At 40.4% G+C, this 19,661-nt stretch overlaps 1 protein-coding gene across 2 annotated transcripts in view; it reads left to right on the top strand.

The window, feature by feature from the left end:
* The window catches only part of GAREM1 (GRB2 associated regulator of MAPK1 subtype 1), a 102,450-nt gene that overhangs the window by 22,214 nt on the left and 60,575 nt on the right, over positions 1-19,661 (top strand). Inside the window, exon 2 of one of the 2 annotated variants that reach the window (XM_054640768.2) lies at positions 865-1,005. In XM_054640768.2, the coding sequence (XP_054496743.2) occupies positions 865-1,005 (141 nt within the window). Of the gene's footprint in view, positions 1-864; positions 1,006-19,661 lie in introns of those variants that run through there. The other variant, XM_077185187.1, reaches the window with a different exon arrangement.

Below are 19,661 nucleotides of genomic sequence, written 5' to 3'. Positions count from 1 at the left end.
TGGAAAACCTAGCAAAGCACTCTAGACCTGATCATACACTGCAAATTGTAGAACAGGGGAGGATACTCTCCTGCAGAAATGCAAAGTTGTGAGGGGCAAGGGAAGAAAGGAGAGCTTGACTGTGTTTGGGATGGGTTTGACTGACACCAGAGTAGGAAAGTATAAGAGAGTGCCTTAAAAAGTTGAGAAACACGTTGTCTGGGTAGGCTTCTCATTAAATTTCAGTCTGAGAGGGGACTTAGATGTTTGTGGAAATTTTTTAAATATTTATTTATTAATTTCTCTTCCTGAAGTGATAGGATTAAGTTTATAGACATCTGAATGGCTAATTAAGCAGTGGCTTGCAAAGGGATAGAATGACAAAGATGAAATCTCTGTGTATGAAAGTAAAGTGATATCTAGTTACTACTGTATGGTAGTGTGATACTTCTCTTTTAAAATATGGAAATGTGTTGGGTTTTTTTTTTTTCTTTATTTAAAAACTAAAGGACCTCTCGAGTATTTGTATCAAGTGAGACAGGCAAACTGAAATAGAAATATGAAAAGTATGTTTATGCAGAAAGTTGAAAAAGGAGCCCCAGAACCGCTACTCAGTAATCAGGATTGCATCTCTGTGATATTGTATGCATGCACTGAGGTGTTTTGATTCTTGTTTGTTTTCTGGAAGGTAAGGTGCTTAAGTTGCAAAAATGAATACTGGATAGAGTTGAAATTTACTTAATTGCATTTTTACTTATCAAAAAGTCTGGAAAAAAATAAACACCAATAAGAATAAAATGCTTGTTGTGATGTTCTCCTAATTCATCATGCAGTAAGTGTGGTTTGTTTTATTTTTTTTAAAAAAACCCTACATCTGTTTTACAGGAGAAACTATAGAAGGTCTTCGGGAGAGCGATTATCTTCTGATTCATTCGTGCCGGCAGTGGACAACAATTACAGCTCACAGTCTGGAGGAGGGTCACTACGTCATAGGGCCAAAGATAGAAATCCCTGTACATTATGCAGGTAAAGCCAATGTTCACCAAAATACAAATTCCAAAAGAATGAATTGCCTACCAGTCATACTGATCGTTATATTTGAGAGGGTGAAGCTAAGCCTCCCATGCCATTGTCTGTGGGTTAACTTTTTAGTAATGTTACAGAGCAAGAGATACTGACTTGCTTGCAGGGCTGCTAAATAGATGTATTTCATTGAGCAACACATTGGCAGAACACGTAGCTATCTAGAGGAATTGATTTCAATTTGAGCATAATGAGTTGCCAGCACTTCTCATGTGTGAATGTGGAGACACAAGTGTGAAAGTTTGAAATTGCCTTGAAATGTTTGGTCAAAGATGGAATAGATTTTACATTCAAGCTGGGGGGGATTTTCTGTTGTTTTCATGTTAAACACCAGGGACTCTTTATAATAATACTGCAGTTTTAAAATAATGCTCCTCAGTAGTGCCTTATCTTTGTCTGCCTTCTTGAGTGATAGAGTAATACTGTTGTTCCAAGTAGCTATGATCCAACTAATCCATATTTATTTTATTATTTCAAATTATTTTTACTTTGCTTGGAAATTATTTTTAATACTTTTTTTCTGCTGTTTAGTGTTCTTATTCACAAGCTGAACAGAGCAATACAATGAGTGGGAGCTGCTTATGTTACAGCAGTACATAGAAAACTTTTCAAAGCTGGAAAGTGTGAACTGAAAGAGCCATGGCTACAAAGTAAAGATGTGGGCTTAGAGTTTTCATTAGCCTTCTGTATAAACAGTTATCAATTGAATAACGTGTTTGGGTCTGCTACAGTCTCCTTTAAAACACTGTGCACTGAGGGTGTGCTGAGTTGGACAAGACCTGACTGAGTTGCTTTGTGTCAGTCACACAGTGCTGCAGCAATGCACCCTATTCCAGTGATGGAAATTACACCACTTGCCTTCTTAGGTATTTTTTCTCCTTGGAGTTCACTGCTGGAATGTTAATTTTTCTAAGATATGTTTAAAAGCTTTGGTCTGATGGCATATAGTGTCATAATGCATGTGGCTTTAAAACTGTCTAAAGTTAACTTTCTTAGGATAAACATTTTCTAGTGCTTATGCTTAGTAATGTTTTTTCTTTTTTTTTTACACCTCCTGGCTGCATAAGCTCCAGTGGTGTGGACAGATAAACACTTCACTTTCTTTGAACTGAATGCCATGTTCTAAAATCCTTACACTGATTCCTGGAAGGAGAATGGAAAATAAAATGGTTAATGGCATAAGAGATCTTAAGGGGTTTACTGAAGGCTTGGTTTGGTTCTTAATTTTTTAAGTTAACAAAGATATGCTAAGCAGGGTTTCCTGACTCTTCATGTTTCCATTCATTCATATCTTAAATTTACACAGACACCAGAAAAATAAAAATCCATGCCCTGAGATACAGCAAAAGTGTCAATGTGCTTTTCTTCCTGGCTTGTGTTAATGCAGGAAAAGAGGGTGTGTTTAGTTAGCAAAATACATTTTGCTATCAAAGAAAGTTCCCTGCCACAAAACCCTCATTAATGACATGAAAATACCTGAAAGTTCAGAAGCTTCCACTAGTGAGGACACTTACTGAACACGAGGTGAGCTCCAATGTTGCCAAAGGACGTCACAAAAATGATCTGGGCTAACTTGCAGAACCAGAGCATGTCTGATGGGCTTGCCTCCATGAAAGGAGAGATGAATCTACACATGTGAAGGGTTAGTTAGTGAAGCCCTGCAGTTTGGCACTTGGATGCTGACATCCAAATGCAGTTAGAGGTGCCTTCCATGCCCTAGAGATGAGCTTGTGCTGCTGTGGGGTGCCATCCAGAGGTGTGTGAGCCAGCACAGAGTGTGCTGGCAGTGCTGCCCTGTGCAGTGCCTCATGTTCACTGCGCTTGGGATCCAGAACCCCCCGCTGGAGAGGCCAGGTTTAATGGAGCTGCCTGAGCCAGCCTGCTGGGCTGGGTGCTGACCTGGATTGTGGCACTGATTCTTGCATGATTAAACTGCAAACTTCTGTCAGCTAAAATGTACTGCCTACCAGAATGACCCCTACAGATGCAATATAAGAGTTCATTGAAATGACTTTCAGGGTTTGTTTTGGCTTTAATAGAGTACCTTTTTTTGTTCTTTAGCCCTAGAAGAATTTCAATGTCACAAATTGCAACATGATTTTCATTGTAACAGTTGAGCAGGAAGAGACCCTGAAACTGATTTTATTTTCCTGAGATTACAGTTTAAGTACCACAAAGTCATCACTCATGTATATATAACTATGAGCATAAAGTAAATCTTATTTTGCTACTTGCTAAATCAGGTTTTGATACACTTATTAAACAATACAATAAAACTAATACAAACCAAATACAATAAAGCCTTACTAAAGAAGGGGAATGCTTTATTTTACATTTAAGTGAAATTTTATTACCAGAACCTGAGTTGTGCAGTCTTGCTGGTGGTGCTTTCCCTACTATGAAAGTGCTATCCTGGTTGTTTCTTTTGGTGGTGGAAGACATGGTTAACTTTTGCTGTTAAAGATCATATATGACAGCTGTTAGTGTAACCATTCTCTCTTGAATATTCTCTCCAGTCTGCCTCTCTTTAGAGTAAAACTTAAAGTTAATGTAGCATCAAGTTGAATTTTTATGTAATTAAAACCAATAACTAATGTGTTTCTGGCACTTAAAACAACAACAGTCTTCACATGCAAATGGAATGAAGAACATATTGAAATTAATGTCCTGATAGTGCCCTGTCTTGGCCTGAAAGAATGGGTTTCACAAGAATCCAAGGTAAACCATCTCAGCAGATGGACATTCCTTTGGTGGTGTTTCCTTTCTTCAGGTTCACAATTCACACTTGATACTTACAGGAAGGTCTTATCAGCTCTCTGTCTGAACTAGTTCTGTTTTATTCCTGGTACTCTGATATCCTTAATTTCTACTCTAAAAGCAAGTGTGTGTTACCAATACAGTCTAGCTGACATTAAATATTACTGTTAGGTTTTGCTTAGGCACCACAGTAACCTTTACCTTGATAGATGTCTCCCCTGGTAGCCTCTGGAAAATACTGGTCTGTGATCTCAATTTGGAAGATACAGGGCGTGTTGGTATTACACTTTGCTGTGCTGAATTACGCTCTGCTGTGCTGCTGCTTGCCAAGAAAGATGCTTTTCAGTCTTCTGCAAAAGTTCTGCATAGGAAGATGTGTCCCAGGGACATGCTGGTGACCACAACTCAGACATATTCTGTGATAACTGAAAGGCACTGAAGACACTCAGGGTTTTAATACTGTGGCCCTCAGGTGTTGTCTGATTCTTCTTGCATTACTTTCCAGGACTCTACAGCTCAAAACTACCTTTCTGAGAATTCTGAGGTTTGTGTGTTTGTGTTTCTGAGGATTCATCAGCTCAAGTCACAGAGGTGTTCTGCTCTGACTGTAAATGGCTTGGGTTCAGTCTGTTGTAAATGCCTCTGCTACGTGGCCATAGTTGTTTATGTGTGCAGATTATTGATGTGAAAGTGGATGATCAAGTTGGATGTGGTTGCTTAAAACCTGCTGCACAGGAAAAGTGGCACAGAAGGCTGTGGAGTGTGTGCATACCCCACCTACACAGTGCAGTCTTCTCTTTCAAAGGCCATGCTAGTGTTGGTGAGTGCATGCAATGAAAGAAAAAAGTACTTTGGGATGAATTGGCAGCATCCAGGTCATTTTGCCCCAAATACTCACTCCCATGTTTAATCAAATCATAACAGGACTTTTAATGTTGGGGTTTTTTAGGGCCTTATCTCTGTTGTTGCAACTGATGGTTCATCTTCTCAACTGTTTGTTTTTTCCATTCTGAGAGGAAAGCTGTTCCTTTGAGATGATGTTTTAAAAAAAAGACAGACACACAAATGTAAAAATCCTTTTCTTTTTCTGTAATCTTCTACTCAGTTTTGCCCAGAGTTTGGAGGGAATGCCTCTTACATCTCTGCTGCCATCTGTGTGCACACAGGAGGCAACTAATAACAAAAATATTTCTATAAAGATATTAGAAAGTAACACCCTACTCCAGGGTGTGCCACACTGTAACACATCCAGGATGTTGAAAATACTCCTGTGAACTCACACCTCCCTACCACAGACTGAAGGTGTGCAGTTGCTAATACAGAGTAATCACTCTGGTTGCTTACCTAAGTGAGCTGATAGCTTTCTTAATGTCTTTTAAATGAGGAAATATAAAACCTTGTCATGTGAACCTTCCACAGGTGGGGTGTTGGGTGGGAATGAGTCAGAAGGCCCTTCTCTGGTGTTGGAAGTGGTGTACAACAAACACCCCACTGAAACCTGTTTCTACTGGTTTGATTAGTTAATCACGGAGCTGTGCCTGCTCCTCCCCGTGTCCTGCTAACACGGAGGAAGACGCTCTCTGCAGGTCTTCTCAGGAGTGAACTTGCCTTGGCAGCAGGAGAGCAGGACAGCTCCCTGAGATTTGGCAACCTGCAGCTGCAGAAGTTCTCTCTCAGGTCCAAAGGCATGGCTGCCTCCAGTGCACAGTTTGGCCATTCCTGTAGGCTTATAGCTATCCACTCTGGAAGAGCCATCCCTTGGACACTGAGGGAGGAGGGCAGGGTGTGAGTTTAGTACGTCCCAGTTGTCTTGAGATGATGACAGTGACAGCAGCTGCTGCTCCTCATTAGCCACCCTGAACCTGCTGCAGGGTGGTTTGGCAGGTCTGGAAGAGCTCAGGTATTTCCTTCAGTGATGCTGTGCACTTGGAGATGTTTATAAATATGTTGGGTCTTCTGTAGGTTTGCTGCAGAGCTCTCTGCCTGGCCCTGGGGAGAAGAGCGAGCATTAGACTGGCACGCATCCTTTGCCTGTCAGCATTATGGTATCTGCTGCCAGCTTGTGCTACTTGGGGGACAGAGCCTGCTTAAGTTCAGTTCAGCCTCTCCACTCCCTCAGATGCAATTTCATGCTGTCTGCTGCTCAGGGAAGGTGGTGCTGGACAAAGAGCGCTTTGTCCTGCGCCGTGCCTCCCTTGGAAGAGCGGGTGGTGCCAGGGAAAGTGATGCCTGTTCTTCTCAGTGAGCTGAGCAGCACAGCTCTGATGGGGTAATTTTAAGTTCAAAGAGGTGGGTGAGATCTAAGGCAGGGAGGGACACTGCCTTAGAGAGAGAACTGAGTAAAGAACTTAGGTGAGTCCTTTCCAGCCAACAGGCACACCACTCCCTGATATGAAATGTTTTGCACTTTAATTTGTGTTTTGCTTTGAACTTGACCTGGCACCGAGCTATCACATAGTTCTCCTGAGGCTTTTGTGCTCTGCAGCTGAATATCACTTTCTAGAGAGCAGGGCCCAAACGCAATGCTCCTGAGAGAGGCAGGCTGCCATGTGTACGTGGGCTGGTAAATGATTAATGAATGGATATCTTCTTCCTCAGAAGAAAACCAAGAAAACAACCTTCCCACACATTTAATCCCCCCAGTACTCAAGTTTTGTTTAGTTTTTGTTCTTTTTTTCTGAAGAGTTGCGCATCTGCAAAGCAATCTGAGGTTTGAAAACTTTTCAAAATACTTCTAATAAAAGAAAGCATTGCCACCAGCATATAGCCTTCATGCTTTCAAAAGAGAATTCTGACTTCTGTAGTTCTGAATATTTTACTGTGTGAAGTTTCTTAAGAACAGCAACCCTTCTTTCCCCATAAACATGTAGAAGAAAGTGTATTTATTATTCATTTAAAAGTCTGATTGTAAAGTAGTGCCTGAATATTGCAGAGAGAGAGGGCATTCATTTTATTGAACAGTTTGTGCCTCCTCAACTCTGAGATCAGTAATGTCCATAACACTTGTGATTGCCCATACAGCATCATTACATGCTTTTCTGGAAATGTTTATACTTTAAAATATATTTATTGACTTGATTTTAGTTTGTTGCCACCTCATTTTCTCCACAGAGACTTAATTTTTTTTAATTCTAGGAAATCACAGCTTTGTAGTCTGGAAATTCTTCATATTCCTGACTTCTCTAACCTGTCACCTTGAAAAACTGGATGAACTCTTCTAATATACAAGCAAATATCCATATTTGTCTTCTTTTTTTTTCCTCAGGGAGTTACCTTCAAGTTGTCAGACTTTCCCATGGTCCTGTCTGTTACTTTACTTTCTGTGCCCATTTAAATTTTGGCAAACACTTCTCCATTGATCTACAGTGCAATATCAAATGGCTGAATCAAAATGCAGTCGATGAGATTGCTGGCAAAAATTGCTTATTTCTTTTGCATCTCTGGGTGCACTTGTTCTTCCTGTTCTTTCATCTCCCCCTATTAGCCAGTCTGGTGAAGCAGCAGCTTTTTACCTAATTTTAAATATTGAAATATGAAATATTCCCCTTTTGTCAGACCACCTGTGTTGGAGAATCTTGTCTACTTCATGTTTTGTTTTATAACTGCTAAGGAAAGTATACATATGACTTCTCTCTTTTATTTTTTTTTCCTGTTTCTTTCTTTGTGTATTTACAACCTTATATCTATGAGAGATTCCTGGTATCCCCTACAGAACTTGTAGAATTTGCTTGATGTTCAGTTTGGTGGGTGGATATATCAAAGTTTGTGTCCAGCTTTTTAATGATACCACATTCAACATTGTTTTAGTTGAAATTTACCTTTCAGATATTTCAGATGGGCCAGACAGCAAAACTGGAACTGCTATAAGAGCCTGCAGCCCTCAAAGACTGTTGCTCTTTGATGTAATGAAAAAAGTGGCATTAGTTCACAGGGTAGTCATATTTCCAAGCAATGGAGGAAAAGTCTGTGTCCCAGAAGTTCATGGAAAGAAAATACTTATATTTTCTCTCTTTCTTTCTAACCTGGAGTAAGAGTCTGTGGTTTGTAGGCACCAATTCTACTCTAAAATATGCTTGGTGCCTTAAAGGGACCAAAAGCTTGTGATGATGGGGACATTTTTCAATCCTGTTATTACAGTGAGGTACTACATGGGAAGGGGTGTATGCTTTTAGATACAGCTGTCTTGCCCTCATCTACCTCGACTTCAGCACAAGTTTAATCTTATCCTTGTTTTAAAAAGAAAATCCCTGAGTTTTGTCTCAGCGTTGAAATTTGTATTTTATTTGTGAGAAAAGGAGGTAGGGAGAGGGAAAACTTGCACGTTTTACAACTAATGACTCCTAATATCACATGTTCCTCTCAGACTTCCACAGTTCTTGGCTGTTACTCAAAGTCTGCAAACTTGAAACTTGCTGAAATTCAGCTGACCTTACAAGCATTCACTGTAAGGTGGTTGGTGGGTTTTTTTGTTTCATTCTGTTTGCTTGTTTCAGATCTCCATGAGCAGCAAAAAAAGCCAATTGGAATTGCATCAATTAGGAAAAAGTTCTAGAGGCTTGTACAAAAGAAATTAACTGGGGAGGATGACTTTTTGAAAGATTGCAATTGAGGGCAGGGTAGAATAGCAGCCAGGAAACTGGTTCCCAGAAGACTGGGAGATGGCCTGAATCACACAGGATTTGCTTGGCATTGCTTGAATTACTTTGCCTGAGCTCTTGGCTGGTACTGTGGAGTGCTGGGCTCATTTGCATGATGCTGGAAAGACTTAAGTGCTTGGGAGAGGGTTTTAAAAGCTGCCTAACTTAACCACTGGGAAGCTGAGAGAAAAAGGCTGATCCCCACTGGGAATCTGAGGTGTATTCAGTGCTGCACTCGAGGTTCTGGTCTGATCCCACATTTCTATCGATTTGAAGCTACCCTAAGCACTAGCTACAAGAAAATTGGAAATGTGGCTCCTGAGTTCCCAAGAGACAGCTGTTCTCCTCTTTCATGGGGTCTAACTTCAGAATTCAGAAGGGAGGAGTTGCTTGAACACTACAGCCTACCCAGCTGGTGAGCTCCTGCCAGCAAGGTTGGGGCAGGGAAACAGTTCCTGTTTCTAGGCACTGAGCAAGGCATGAATAAAGTGAGGAGCTGCTTCACTCCTTGCTTACCTGACAGGCCTGTAGAAAACCATACAGTTAAAAGTCTTTAAGGATAGTTAAGGAGCTCAAAAAGAGGGTTTCTTAGTCTATACTCTGTAATTGCAATCTGGAACTTCACACCAGTTTTCCTAAAGTAGGAATTTTACAGTTTTAACACCACCCATCTGGCTTTGAAGTTATCCCCTAATAATGTAAAGGGAGTTGTAAAGGCTATGTTTAATCAGTTAAAAATATGCTTTCTCTTCTGTGCAAACTTGGGGGGGAAGAATTTTTATTAAATTCTGAGAAACGGGATATTTTGAGTTGATGGTTCATATGGGCAGTTATGCCTTTTGTTAATCTCTTATGTAAGGCTGCATGAAATTTCATTTTTACAGAGTACCAGGTGCAGTAGAAAGCCAGCACATGTTACTGCTAGGAATGAAGCAGTCACCAATGCAGCTATCCCATGACTCTTACCTGAATCACAGTTCATGCTAGTAGAGGATGAAGACTTGCAAAGAAATAAAGCCCTTAATGCTTGGGGAATTTGGTTATGGACTACTGCACATCTCTTTTCATTTGGTTGATTCTTCTGCTTTTGGTTTCACTTTGTTTCAAGTTCATCCCCACTTTTTCCTTTACTGATGACTTGTTACATGGATTAAATCTGCATGGGAATTTGTGAGGGAAGAAATTGCCATGAGCTTTCTATAATTAGTCTATGAAATCTCTTTCAGACAGACTGTCCCTTTTCCTTCTGGGGGCCGGAGGGGGAACTGTTACAACTGAGCTGACATGGCAAACAAGCAAGGCAAAAATTATTGATGTCTTTCCCTTCTGTAAATACAGAACCCAGCTGGCAGGAATGTAGAGCAGGAATTTTGATAGGTCATGTGTGCTTAGGGAGGGAGCTGTAGAGAAATCTTACAGGGTGACGTCGTCTTGTGAATTTTTGTTTGGATGCCCAAACAGATGTTTTTTGGGGGTTTTAGGGTTTTTTTTCATTTTGTTTTTTTTTTTTTTTTTTTTTTTCCCTGCTGGAGCCAGTATTTGCTGCTGAAAACAACTGATAGGAAGTGCTGTAGGAATTCTTCAGTCAGCATCCTCCCTATGGAAACCAGCACACTTCATGTCTGGGAACGAGAGCTGGTCACGTCAGTGCTGCCAATTAAAGCAGCTGACATCACTGATGTCCTAAGCTTTGACTGAACTACTGTGCCAATAGGAAAATAAAACCATGCTATTTAAGTCATGTATAACTGTTTATATGGAGAATGTAATTTGTGTGATTAATTTAGCCTGTGATCCAAGGCAGTGATTTTGCTGTGTCAGGGAAAGGCACTTCTGTGAGCTTTGAAATTTAAAGAAGTGGAAAAACTGGCGTTTTCCTCTGTTGTGGGCTGTTGTGCAGAGATTTTCTGTTCTCACTTGGCAGAGATTAATTTGTTTCAGTGGCAGGGAGGGGAGGGAAGCTATTAACACTAATAGCAAAGGTGACCATTATTACCTGCATAGGAGGAACATGGATATTTAACTTCTTGCTCTGAAGGACCTGTGCAACGGAGAGAAACTGAAAGCCTGTACTTACTTTTTTGCAGCTTTATGTACAGACATGAAGCTCTGTCTTCCATTCATCCCCTTTACTGCAGGTGTGCCTCAACTCTTCTGTTGAGCCCAAGTGTGCCGTTTGGCTCCAAAGCTGGGTGGAGCAGAGGCAAAGAAGGAAACCCATTGTACGCTGTAAAAGGGCTTCCATAAATGTCCTCAAACTAGGAACACCGGGCTGCTGAGCCGCCTGTCATGAAATCTACAGCACTGACAGATGCTGCTGTCATCTTGGATGGTTGATAGCCTATGTAGAGTTAAGAAAGACCTTTCAAATCAATGTGTTAAGGTTATGTTTTACAGGGGAGGCACCTTGACATCACGCTCTTTAAATGTTTGTCACCAGTTCAACCTTTCCGGTTCATCTCACATGAATCTATACTGCAGTGGACTGGGACTAGCCAGCCAAGGCTGGCTGGCTGCATTTGAGTGGCTGAAATAACTCAAACCAGCTGCATCTGTTCCTTGTTGCCTTATTTCATGGCCCTCACCTGATCCTTCTTTTGCTGTGTGTGGACCAGCTCAGCATGTGAAAGGTCCCATTTTTGTTATGAGGGCTGCACACGTGCTCAAAAAGGAAGAGGGATGTGTGAGTAGGATGCAAGATCCCACCTGAGGGTCTTCATCAAAATGATTGGAAGTGCATTTGTTGTGTTCTGCCAGAATAATTGGTTTGTGTATTTTATTTAGTTTTTTAAACAATTTATAACTTTTTGAGCATAGGTGAGTGTAAGGTGTGTGTCTGTGGAGGAGAAAGCATTCAGCAGAAGGTACTGACTGAGAAAGCTGTCTCTAATAAAATGCTGCCTAGGCCTCTTCATTTCCAGACACAGAAAGTAAAGTCTGTGTAGGCCAAGTGGGATCACTGTGAAGCTTGATGGGAAAAGGGAAACAGGTGAGATGGATGGGCAGGATGACTTGAATAATCCAGTTCTTTAGCTACTGTGTCTCTGCTGAATTAATTACACGGGCTCAAAATTTATGGGAGAATTAAGACATTGGCTACACAAATGGCATTGCCAAAAATAGAAGAAAAACAAAGTAGTGCTGCATTAGATTCATGGATCTGAGTTGAGAGATTCTTACAAATGTGGCTTAGAAACCCAGCTGCTGGGAAGGATGTTCCCCTCAGAGTCAGTGTAGGAAAAGAGCTAAAGCAAGCCCTGAGCTGTGGGATGAGAAATACTCTGAGTAGGAATGAAGTTGCTGTATGATACTAAATCAGCCTTAGGCTTCACTAGACACTGTGGGACTTTGGATAGGGGAAATGGTCAATACTTGTAACTGTTCATGGTATCAGATCTTTTCTGTGCAGTGCTGTTGAACCATCCAAGAGGAGAGTTGCTATAGAAACATAACATGAGAATTTAGACAAACTTTCGAAATAAAATCAACAGAAAACCTGAATTTGAGTTCAGACTGCTAGTGTCTTAAAACAGAATGTAAATAGAAGAGAGAGGGACATTTATAATAAGATCTAGTATGCATATGTTCCTATCTGAAAAACTGCTTTATTTGAGTGTAAAAAAGGCTGAGATGGACTCGAAATCCTAAGGGTTGGGGTGGATTGCTTGTTCTCCTTTTTTTTTTCCAATTTGATTGCTGCTGACTGACCACTGTCCCCCTTTAGGAATTTGTGGCTGCCTGTGGGTTACCTGCTTGTCTACTGGTGTGTCAGTACACACACTGTCCAAGACACACAAAGGTGTCAAAGGATCTGATGGATCTAATGAATCCAAAGGTCTGCAAGAGCTGTTCTAGGCAGATGGCTGGGACCAGATGTGCTTGTGCTGACTTTTGTCACCCTGCTGGCTGTGGGAGTGTTAGGGCAGTAGCAGGGAGGCAGAGGTGTAAGCAGGAGGTGCTGGTGGGCATCTGCAGCGGCAGCATGGGTGGTGGTGGATGGCAGCAGGAGGAGGAGATGGAGGGACAAGGGCTCCCTACTGGGAGGTCAGGAAACACCAGCCTTGCAAGGATGAGGCATTGTGCCAGCCCTGCTTTGGGGTCAGGGTTCCCCTGTCAAACTGATAACTTGCTCTGAGCACCGAGTAGCTCTCAATGCTCGGCTTAGGAAAATTTCTGGTGCCATTTTAGCAAAAGCTGCTTTGCTAATCTGCATTTCTGGTCAAAATTTTAATGACTAGAATTAGTCTGTCTAGAAGAAAGAGACATATGGCAAGCAAATGGCCTTTTTAAATGAGCCTCCCACTCAGCAGTTGGCTGCTCATCCAGTTTGCGTGTGGCACAGTCTTAGAGCAGCATCTTCTTGCCAGATTTTAAAATTAAAAAAAAGTTAAAATCCTGCAACTTTTTGGTGAATCTCCTTTCAGGAAAGGGGTTAGGAAACATCATCATGTAAGTATTAGAGAAAGACAAAACTTCACTGTAGCTTCTGCAACAATTTGTTACCAAAGCTGTAAGAAGATATTCCAGAGGCTGGTTTAGAAAACTGGAAAGCACAGAGTTCTTTAGCTCTCAGTACCATATATACTTTTTGGCTGGGTACCATATATACTTTTTTAGAGCATGTGAAATTTTCAATGATAAATAAAACAAAGTAACATAATGTCTGACTTCTGAAAGTCACAGTAGTCTGAAAGACTGTAGTAAATGATTGCAGCTGGTCTATAAAATCCTATTAAAATTAATTTCAATAAATACTTGTCAGAAAATACTGTATTTGATAGCCAGTAATGGGTCTGGAGGATTGATGGGACCATTGTTTCTGAACCATGGGTGCCACCAGTGTGGGAGCATAAAATTTATGATGATCAGTGTCTGCTGTTAGTAATGGCTGTGTGACTGATCTAAGAGAAATCCATTGCCAAGGTGTAGCTGTGTAAGGATTCACGCAAGTAAAAACTTACTTGTTTATGCCCAGCTTCCTCATTCAGCCTCATGACTTCAGATGAACTTGTGGCAAGGTCAGGCTGTCCTTCAACACTTAACCTTGCCTGCTGAAGAATATTCTGTGCTGTGGCAATGACTTTTAATATTGGCTCTGACATTAGTGTTCTCATGTTGGAATTAGTTTGTGTGTAGCAAAGGGAGAATGCCTCCTGCTCCATCACCTTGCTGCTAACCCCTTCTGAAGTTCTGTCTCACCTCTTGTGCAGTAGTGCTGCTTTTCCTTCTTGTTGTGACTTCTGACACTTGTATCACTTTTCACTTAGTGATTGCTTTACCACCCTCCGTGTGCATTTGTGGCTACCCAGCCCTGAGCAACCTTGAGTAAGGGCTGCTTGTGCAGTCCTTTATCTTGAGCCCTGCCATACATGGTGGGTTTGTTGGATCCTCTGCAGGAAAGAGGCTGGTTAAATACTTCTACAAGAAAAAAAGAGAGAGATGTTTCAGACCTGTTTCAGTAGGACTGCCTGAAAAAAGAATGGGAGGTACTGGAGTTCACTGGGGTGGTAGCAGCAGCAGTGTGCACCTAACCCTTCACCTGCTGCTATTTACTTTGTCTTTAGTTGCCATTACTAAAACCCTTGTGGCTCTTTCAGAAGAGAAGAGGAAGCTATTAGCAGCAATGACTGTGTTCATCCGGCTCTTTTGATAACTATGAACTCGTAATTGCAACTTAAAATAACTTCTCCCAGTCCATCCCTTGGCTGCACAGTTGTTATCTAAGCAGCCTGGAAGCAGAGCTGTGCTGCTGGCCTCAGGCACTGCCAGGTCTGGTGTCTGCAGACTGGTTTAAAATCTGGGGATGAGCTTTTCAGCTGGCTAACACAGTCTGGGTGTTGGAGGTCTTTTTGTAGACTGTTAATCTTCAGTCTTGCTTCAGGCTTTCTTCCAACTGTGTGTGTCTAGCAGGGAATCTTGGGAAGCTCTCCCTCCCCAAGCTTTGCCTGGACATGTGCCAGCTGAGTGTGAACATACAAACCTTTTCTGTGTCACATTGCTGGTGACCAATTATAGCAGCACAATATGGAGAGGGGGAGAGTGGAGGCATTTGACCCTCTGTATTTGCCAAGTCATATTATCATAGCAAGGTGTGAGTAATAGCCTCTCTCTCTCTCTCTTTATATATATGTATATATACACACCACAGTAGCAGATCTAACTTTGATTTGTTTTCCATACTATCTGTATAGCTGAAGGCAGACTTCTCCCAGATACTTCTTCTTTGTCTGTAAGCAGTAAAAGTCATTCAGTCTGAGTGGCTTGAACTTCTCAAGGGGGGAAATGGAAATATATTTTAAGGAAGTTATGCTCTTATGGGCAAATAACTAAAAAAAGCAATGTAGCAAAATTGCCTACCTAATTTTAATGTTGCTAACCTAAACTGTGTTCTTTGCTGTTGGGATGCTCATAGGGGATTTAATTTTTTTTTAATCTAGGTCTTCCATTGTAAAGTGTCAAGGGTGTGTACACTCCTGTAGCATGGTGAATTAAATAGGATCAATGAGGAGCTGGTAGGTCCTGCTGACTGTACAGAAAGTAGTTGACAGTTTCCTACCTGGGACTAAGCTCATAAGGTATCTAGCTTATTTCCATTGTCTTAAACTCATCTGAAAAAGGGCAAAGAAAATTTAAGGCAACTCAAAATCAGGTTTTTGCAATTTCTGTCTCTGGTTCTCCAAAACTAGCCAGAAGAATTCTTTCATGTGCAGTTTTCAACAATACTACAGTACTTTAGTATATTTCAGTATTTCATTTACTTTCAGATGTTTAATGTCACAAATTTCAAGAGCACAGAATAAAGTTAACTGATATGTTTGAAGAAGATGGTGAAAAGAAGTACATGATGCTGTGAAATTCCTCTATGACATGTTGCCACAACTTGTATACATCTGAGTGGGTGTGCAAGGAAGCTGGTGTTTCCATTAGAAAGTTCCTGCAAAAGAAGTTTGAAGTCCACACTTTCCATTTTGGAAAAAGCTCTTAAAGGAGTGAGGAAGGAAGGTTAAGTCCTAGAATTAGAAACTTAGTAAGTGTTTAAGGGCTATGAAAATTAAATTTCTCTTCCCCAAGTTTTGAAAACAAAGATACTATATGAATGCTTCTGAGGGGATTGCTCTGCCCAAATCACACAGAATTATCTGCTGCCTTGCTTAATAGAAGGCTATTGTTTCAGGGTAAGAACATTTTCAGCTTTAAATGCCTGTTGTGCTCATAAGCTGCTCTGATGGATAGGAGTTGAACTGCATGTAAACAGAGACCCTCACTTTGAAGGGGCTGTGTCATAGGAGCCATATGTGTGATTTATGTGCATATTTCTAGTGTTTGCATTGTGTGTGGTGAGGATGGGTATTGATTGTTTTCCCTACTTGCTGGTCCAGTCACAGTGATGCTTAAATGCATTTATAAAATGAAGTGGAGGAGAAAATAAGCATTACTGCCTGGGGCCTCCCCTTGAGCACCAGTAAGCCCTGCTCTTCCAAATCTGAATCAAAAGTTTCAGCTGTTGCCTTTTGAAAGACAGCACTTGAGTAACACTTGATCTTGTTCATAATTTAGTTGGATCAGTTTAAAAAATACTCTCTTTGTAAAGGCTTAGTTGTTTATGAAGCTCAAAACCTTGTTTGGATAGCTATTTGGAAAACTAAAATGGGGGACCTGGTTGGTAAGCATTTGCCCAAGGCTTCAGTATCATTGACTTCAAAAGAAATCAACAATAGAAACCATTTGGGCTGGTTTTGGCAGATGGGGCTTTTTGTTTCTTGCTTTCCTCAGTTGGAGGGATGATCTTGGGAACAGAGACTGAATACTTTGACTAGTGATGTTATAAATATTAGTCTCCCTTGCAGGAATTCTCTGTACTAAACAAATAAACAAAACTGGTTTTAAAGTTTGTTCTTACATGTGAGGAACCATTGAAATGAATGCAGACACCCTCTTACCTATGTCCTCAGACAGTTTCTCTGAAATAGATTTAAAAATAACTTTGTGTGTTGTCTTTTTACGTTTAGGCTCCATGTTGTTGCATGCCACAGCCTGTTGTATCATGGCTACTTAGGCCAGATGAGTTTCAGTAGTTAATTATGCTTAAAATTAACAAATGCTGTAACTCTGAAATTTATCTTGAGTGATTTGGTTTGTTGTTCTAGGGCTTAGTAACCCTTGTCATGTAGTTCTTCAGCAAGTATTGTCTTTATTTGAAATGCTCAGCAAGTTGTTTCCCTTGGTAATTCCTCACTGGAGGAAAAATTCTTCTTTCTCTGCCCTAAGAAGGAAATGGCTATGGCACGTGGGTGATGTCAGAACTTTTGGGGAATGTTTGGAGTAAATGAAAAAGCAAACAGCATCAGGGAAGGATTGGGTGAAACTCATCACTGGCCTTTCAGGAAAACTTTTGTGGATGTATGTAACATTTCCTTAGCTGAGCCATTGATTTATTTTTTTATCTTTCTCTTTTTCCAAGACAGTGATAAAAGTCCCAGTAAATTCAATGGGAGCAGAGCTGGATTACTAATAAGGGCTCTTGAGAAGAGCCTATTTCTGAGTATTTGGAAATACTTGTATTCTCTCTCTGGTGTTCTGCTCATACTGCTGTGGTTCAAAAAGTGAGAAATATAAGGAAGCAATGTGGGTGGGTTTTAGTTGTATGAACACAGTGCCCTGGATTTGTGGGTTCACCTCAGTGAGAGGAGGTGGAGGCTACAGATGGCAAAGTTTCCAAATCTTACTCAGGGACAACTAAGGTTCAAAAGCCTTTTGCCTTAAACATTTGAGCTTAATCCAGTGGCTATAAAAGAACATCCACCTATATACAGATATAAATGATAGCAATATCAGTTTAATGCCCAGGGATGAATGGAGATAATGCAGATAGGAGGGTGCATATATTTGTTTAACTGATTTCATATGAAATATAGTTCATATGTAATGGCAGCAACAACAAAAATGTGATTCCATATTACATTTAGTTTGGTTGTAATAGCAGCAGCAAAAAATGTGTCCTTACAAACTCAGAGCATGTAAGTACAATTACTAATTTTAAGTGCACAGAATTAGTCACTCCCAACCACCCACAGCAATGAATTTGTGTGTGTTGCATTTTGGGAGCACCTTTTAGGTTCCTTACTCTTGGCTGCTGTATCTCAGAAACACTAAGGAGTGAACATTATAAATGTGGTTTCCACTGAAAAGAGCAGGTGCAAGATCATATACAAAGGATTTGTATTATTTAATGAGAGCACCTCTTGAAGAGTTGAACTGCAGACTCTTTGAACCATATCCAATCAAACATTTGGAAACAGATGCCTTCAACTGTTGATTCTTCTCTCTTTCCTTCCAGTGGATAAAATTGCAAACTTTAAACTAGCTGGTAGAGGTTAATAGGGTATGATCACTTTTTAGTTTGAAAAAGAACAAGAACAAAAAAACAAAAAAACCCTACATATCCAAACTGTAGTAGACAAATCTCTGTGTTTTTGTGTGCATTTGTAGGATTTTTCATTGTAAATGGAATGTGTACTATGCAGAAGTCAGTAACTCAGTAAATGTAAAACCCCACAGTACTATTTTCATGGATGTCTTTCAGTCCAGTGGTGATGTTTTCTTTCTTCCTTTTCTGCATGGGAGTTATCACATATGATTTGTGGAGACCTATTAACTTCACTGTTTGACTATTCCAGAAGGTCTGACTAATAGAGATGACAAAATTTTGTCTGTGAATAGTTACAGAAGAAAGAGTTCAGGCCAACATGGAAATCAAACTTTGGGTGTTGACATCAGTATTCTTCTAAACAGTGTAAACAACCAGACAGATTATTCTTAGCAATGATTTACAAACCCACCAGAGATTTGATTGCATCCAGATTATAATGCAACATTTCCCTCTGAGCAGCAAAGTCAGTTATTTTGTCAGTAGAGGCTGTTAGATTGCCACTATTTTATTTTTTTTCCTGTTATTTTGTGCCCATGTGTAGTATCACCTCAATGTTTCTGGCTGCTGAACAGTCTCACAGTAACTAAAGCAAAATCAAAGTAAATGTGTGAAGAATAGCTAAGAGATTGCTGAATTCATGTAAAGATTTGGTAAATTCCCCCAAACAAAAGAAATTCCCCAAAATCAAAAAATTTCTTCTGTGCCTGGCAAATTCTTTTACTGAAAATCTTTCCCCTTGTGTTATCAGACTGATTTAACTGTTAATTTATTTAATTATTTACTTTTTTTTTGTCTGCAAATGTACTCGCTCCAGGCATTGGCGACTAACCCGAGTTATATTTGTGGAGTTGATGTTTGTATTGTATTGATTGTGCTGCTCCTAAATATAGCAAAGTCACTTTTAGACTGTTCTCTCCCTCTTGTTTTGCAGTCATTCAGTGATACATGTTCATCTGTTAAGCACCACTATCCTGCAAGTTCAATACCTTAGCATTTAAGTTTTGAGTAAAAGCTTTGTGATCTTGAGATCTGTGAAAAGCAATAGTGGAAAAAATACCTTTATTCGGTACTTGCCTATGAGAAATTTATAATGATATTTTTGAATAGCTCTTAACTGTGAAAGTAGATTTTGGGCCATTTAAAAAATCCCTAAACATTCCCCTATTTCATGGTGCAGTTAACAAGACCAACATATTGTTTGACAAAATCCATTATTAATTTCCTAAAAAGTTACTAGTATATTGTCTTAAAGGGTGCTTTGTGTTAGAATAAATCCTTCTCAGGTCCAGAATGGTGGCAGTAGGTTTTCTATGGTTTTTAAGTTCTGTAAACCTTCCAGTAAGAGGCTACTTATTGTTGTAGCCTTGTAAGGACAAGGCAGTGCGGCTACTCCCGTGGTTCTTTGTGAGATGAACTGCATTCTTGGCTATGAATGTGCCATTCAAAGTCTTCTTCTGGAGGCATCTCAACATTTAGACCCAGCCAGGAGAAAAGGAGAATTTCCCAGGTGAAACAGGAAGGCAGTTGGGGCTGAAGTTCCACAGGCTGGACACAGCAAGAAAGTGTTGTAATCCATGTCTAGATAAACTGCTCATTTTAGATGAGAGACTCTGTATTTTTATTTACCAGATGCTACAGGCTGAGGTGATGGAAAATGAAGGGGAATTCCTGGCTCTGGGCTGAAGTATTTGTGTGGGCTTGTGTAATAGAGACCCAGAATTAAGAATAGTAACTGAACTAGCCTGATCCTGACCAGAGACCAGCTTTAAAAGTAC

Source organism: Agelaius phoeniceus, chromosome 1 (genome assembly GCF_051311805.1).
Source record: "Agelaius phoeniceus isolate bAgePho1 chromosome 1, bAgePho1.hap1, whole genome shotgun sequence".
NCBI classification, from domain to species: Eukaryota; Metazoa; Chordata; class Aves; order Passeriformes; family Icteridae; genus Agelaius; species Agelaius phoeniceus.
This window is presented reverse-complemented; position numbering and strand designations above follow the sequence as displayed.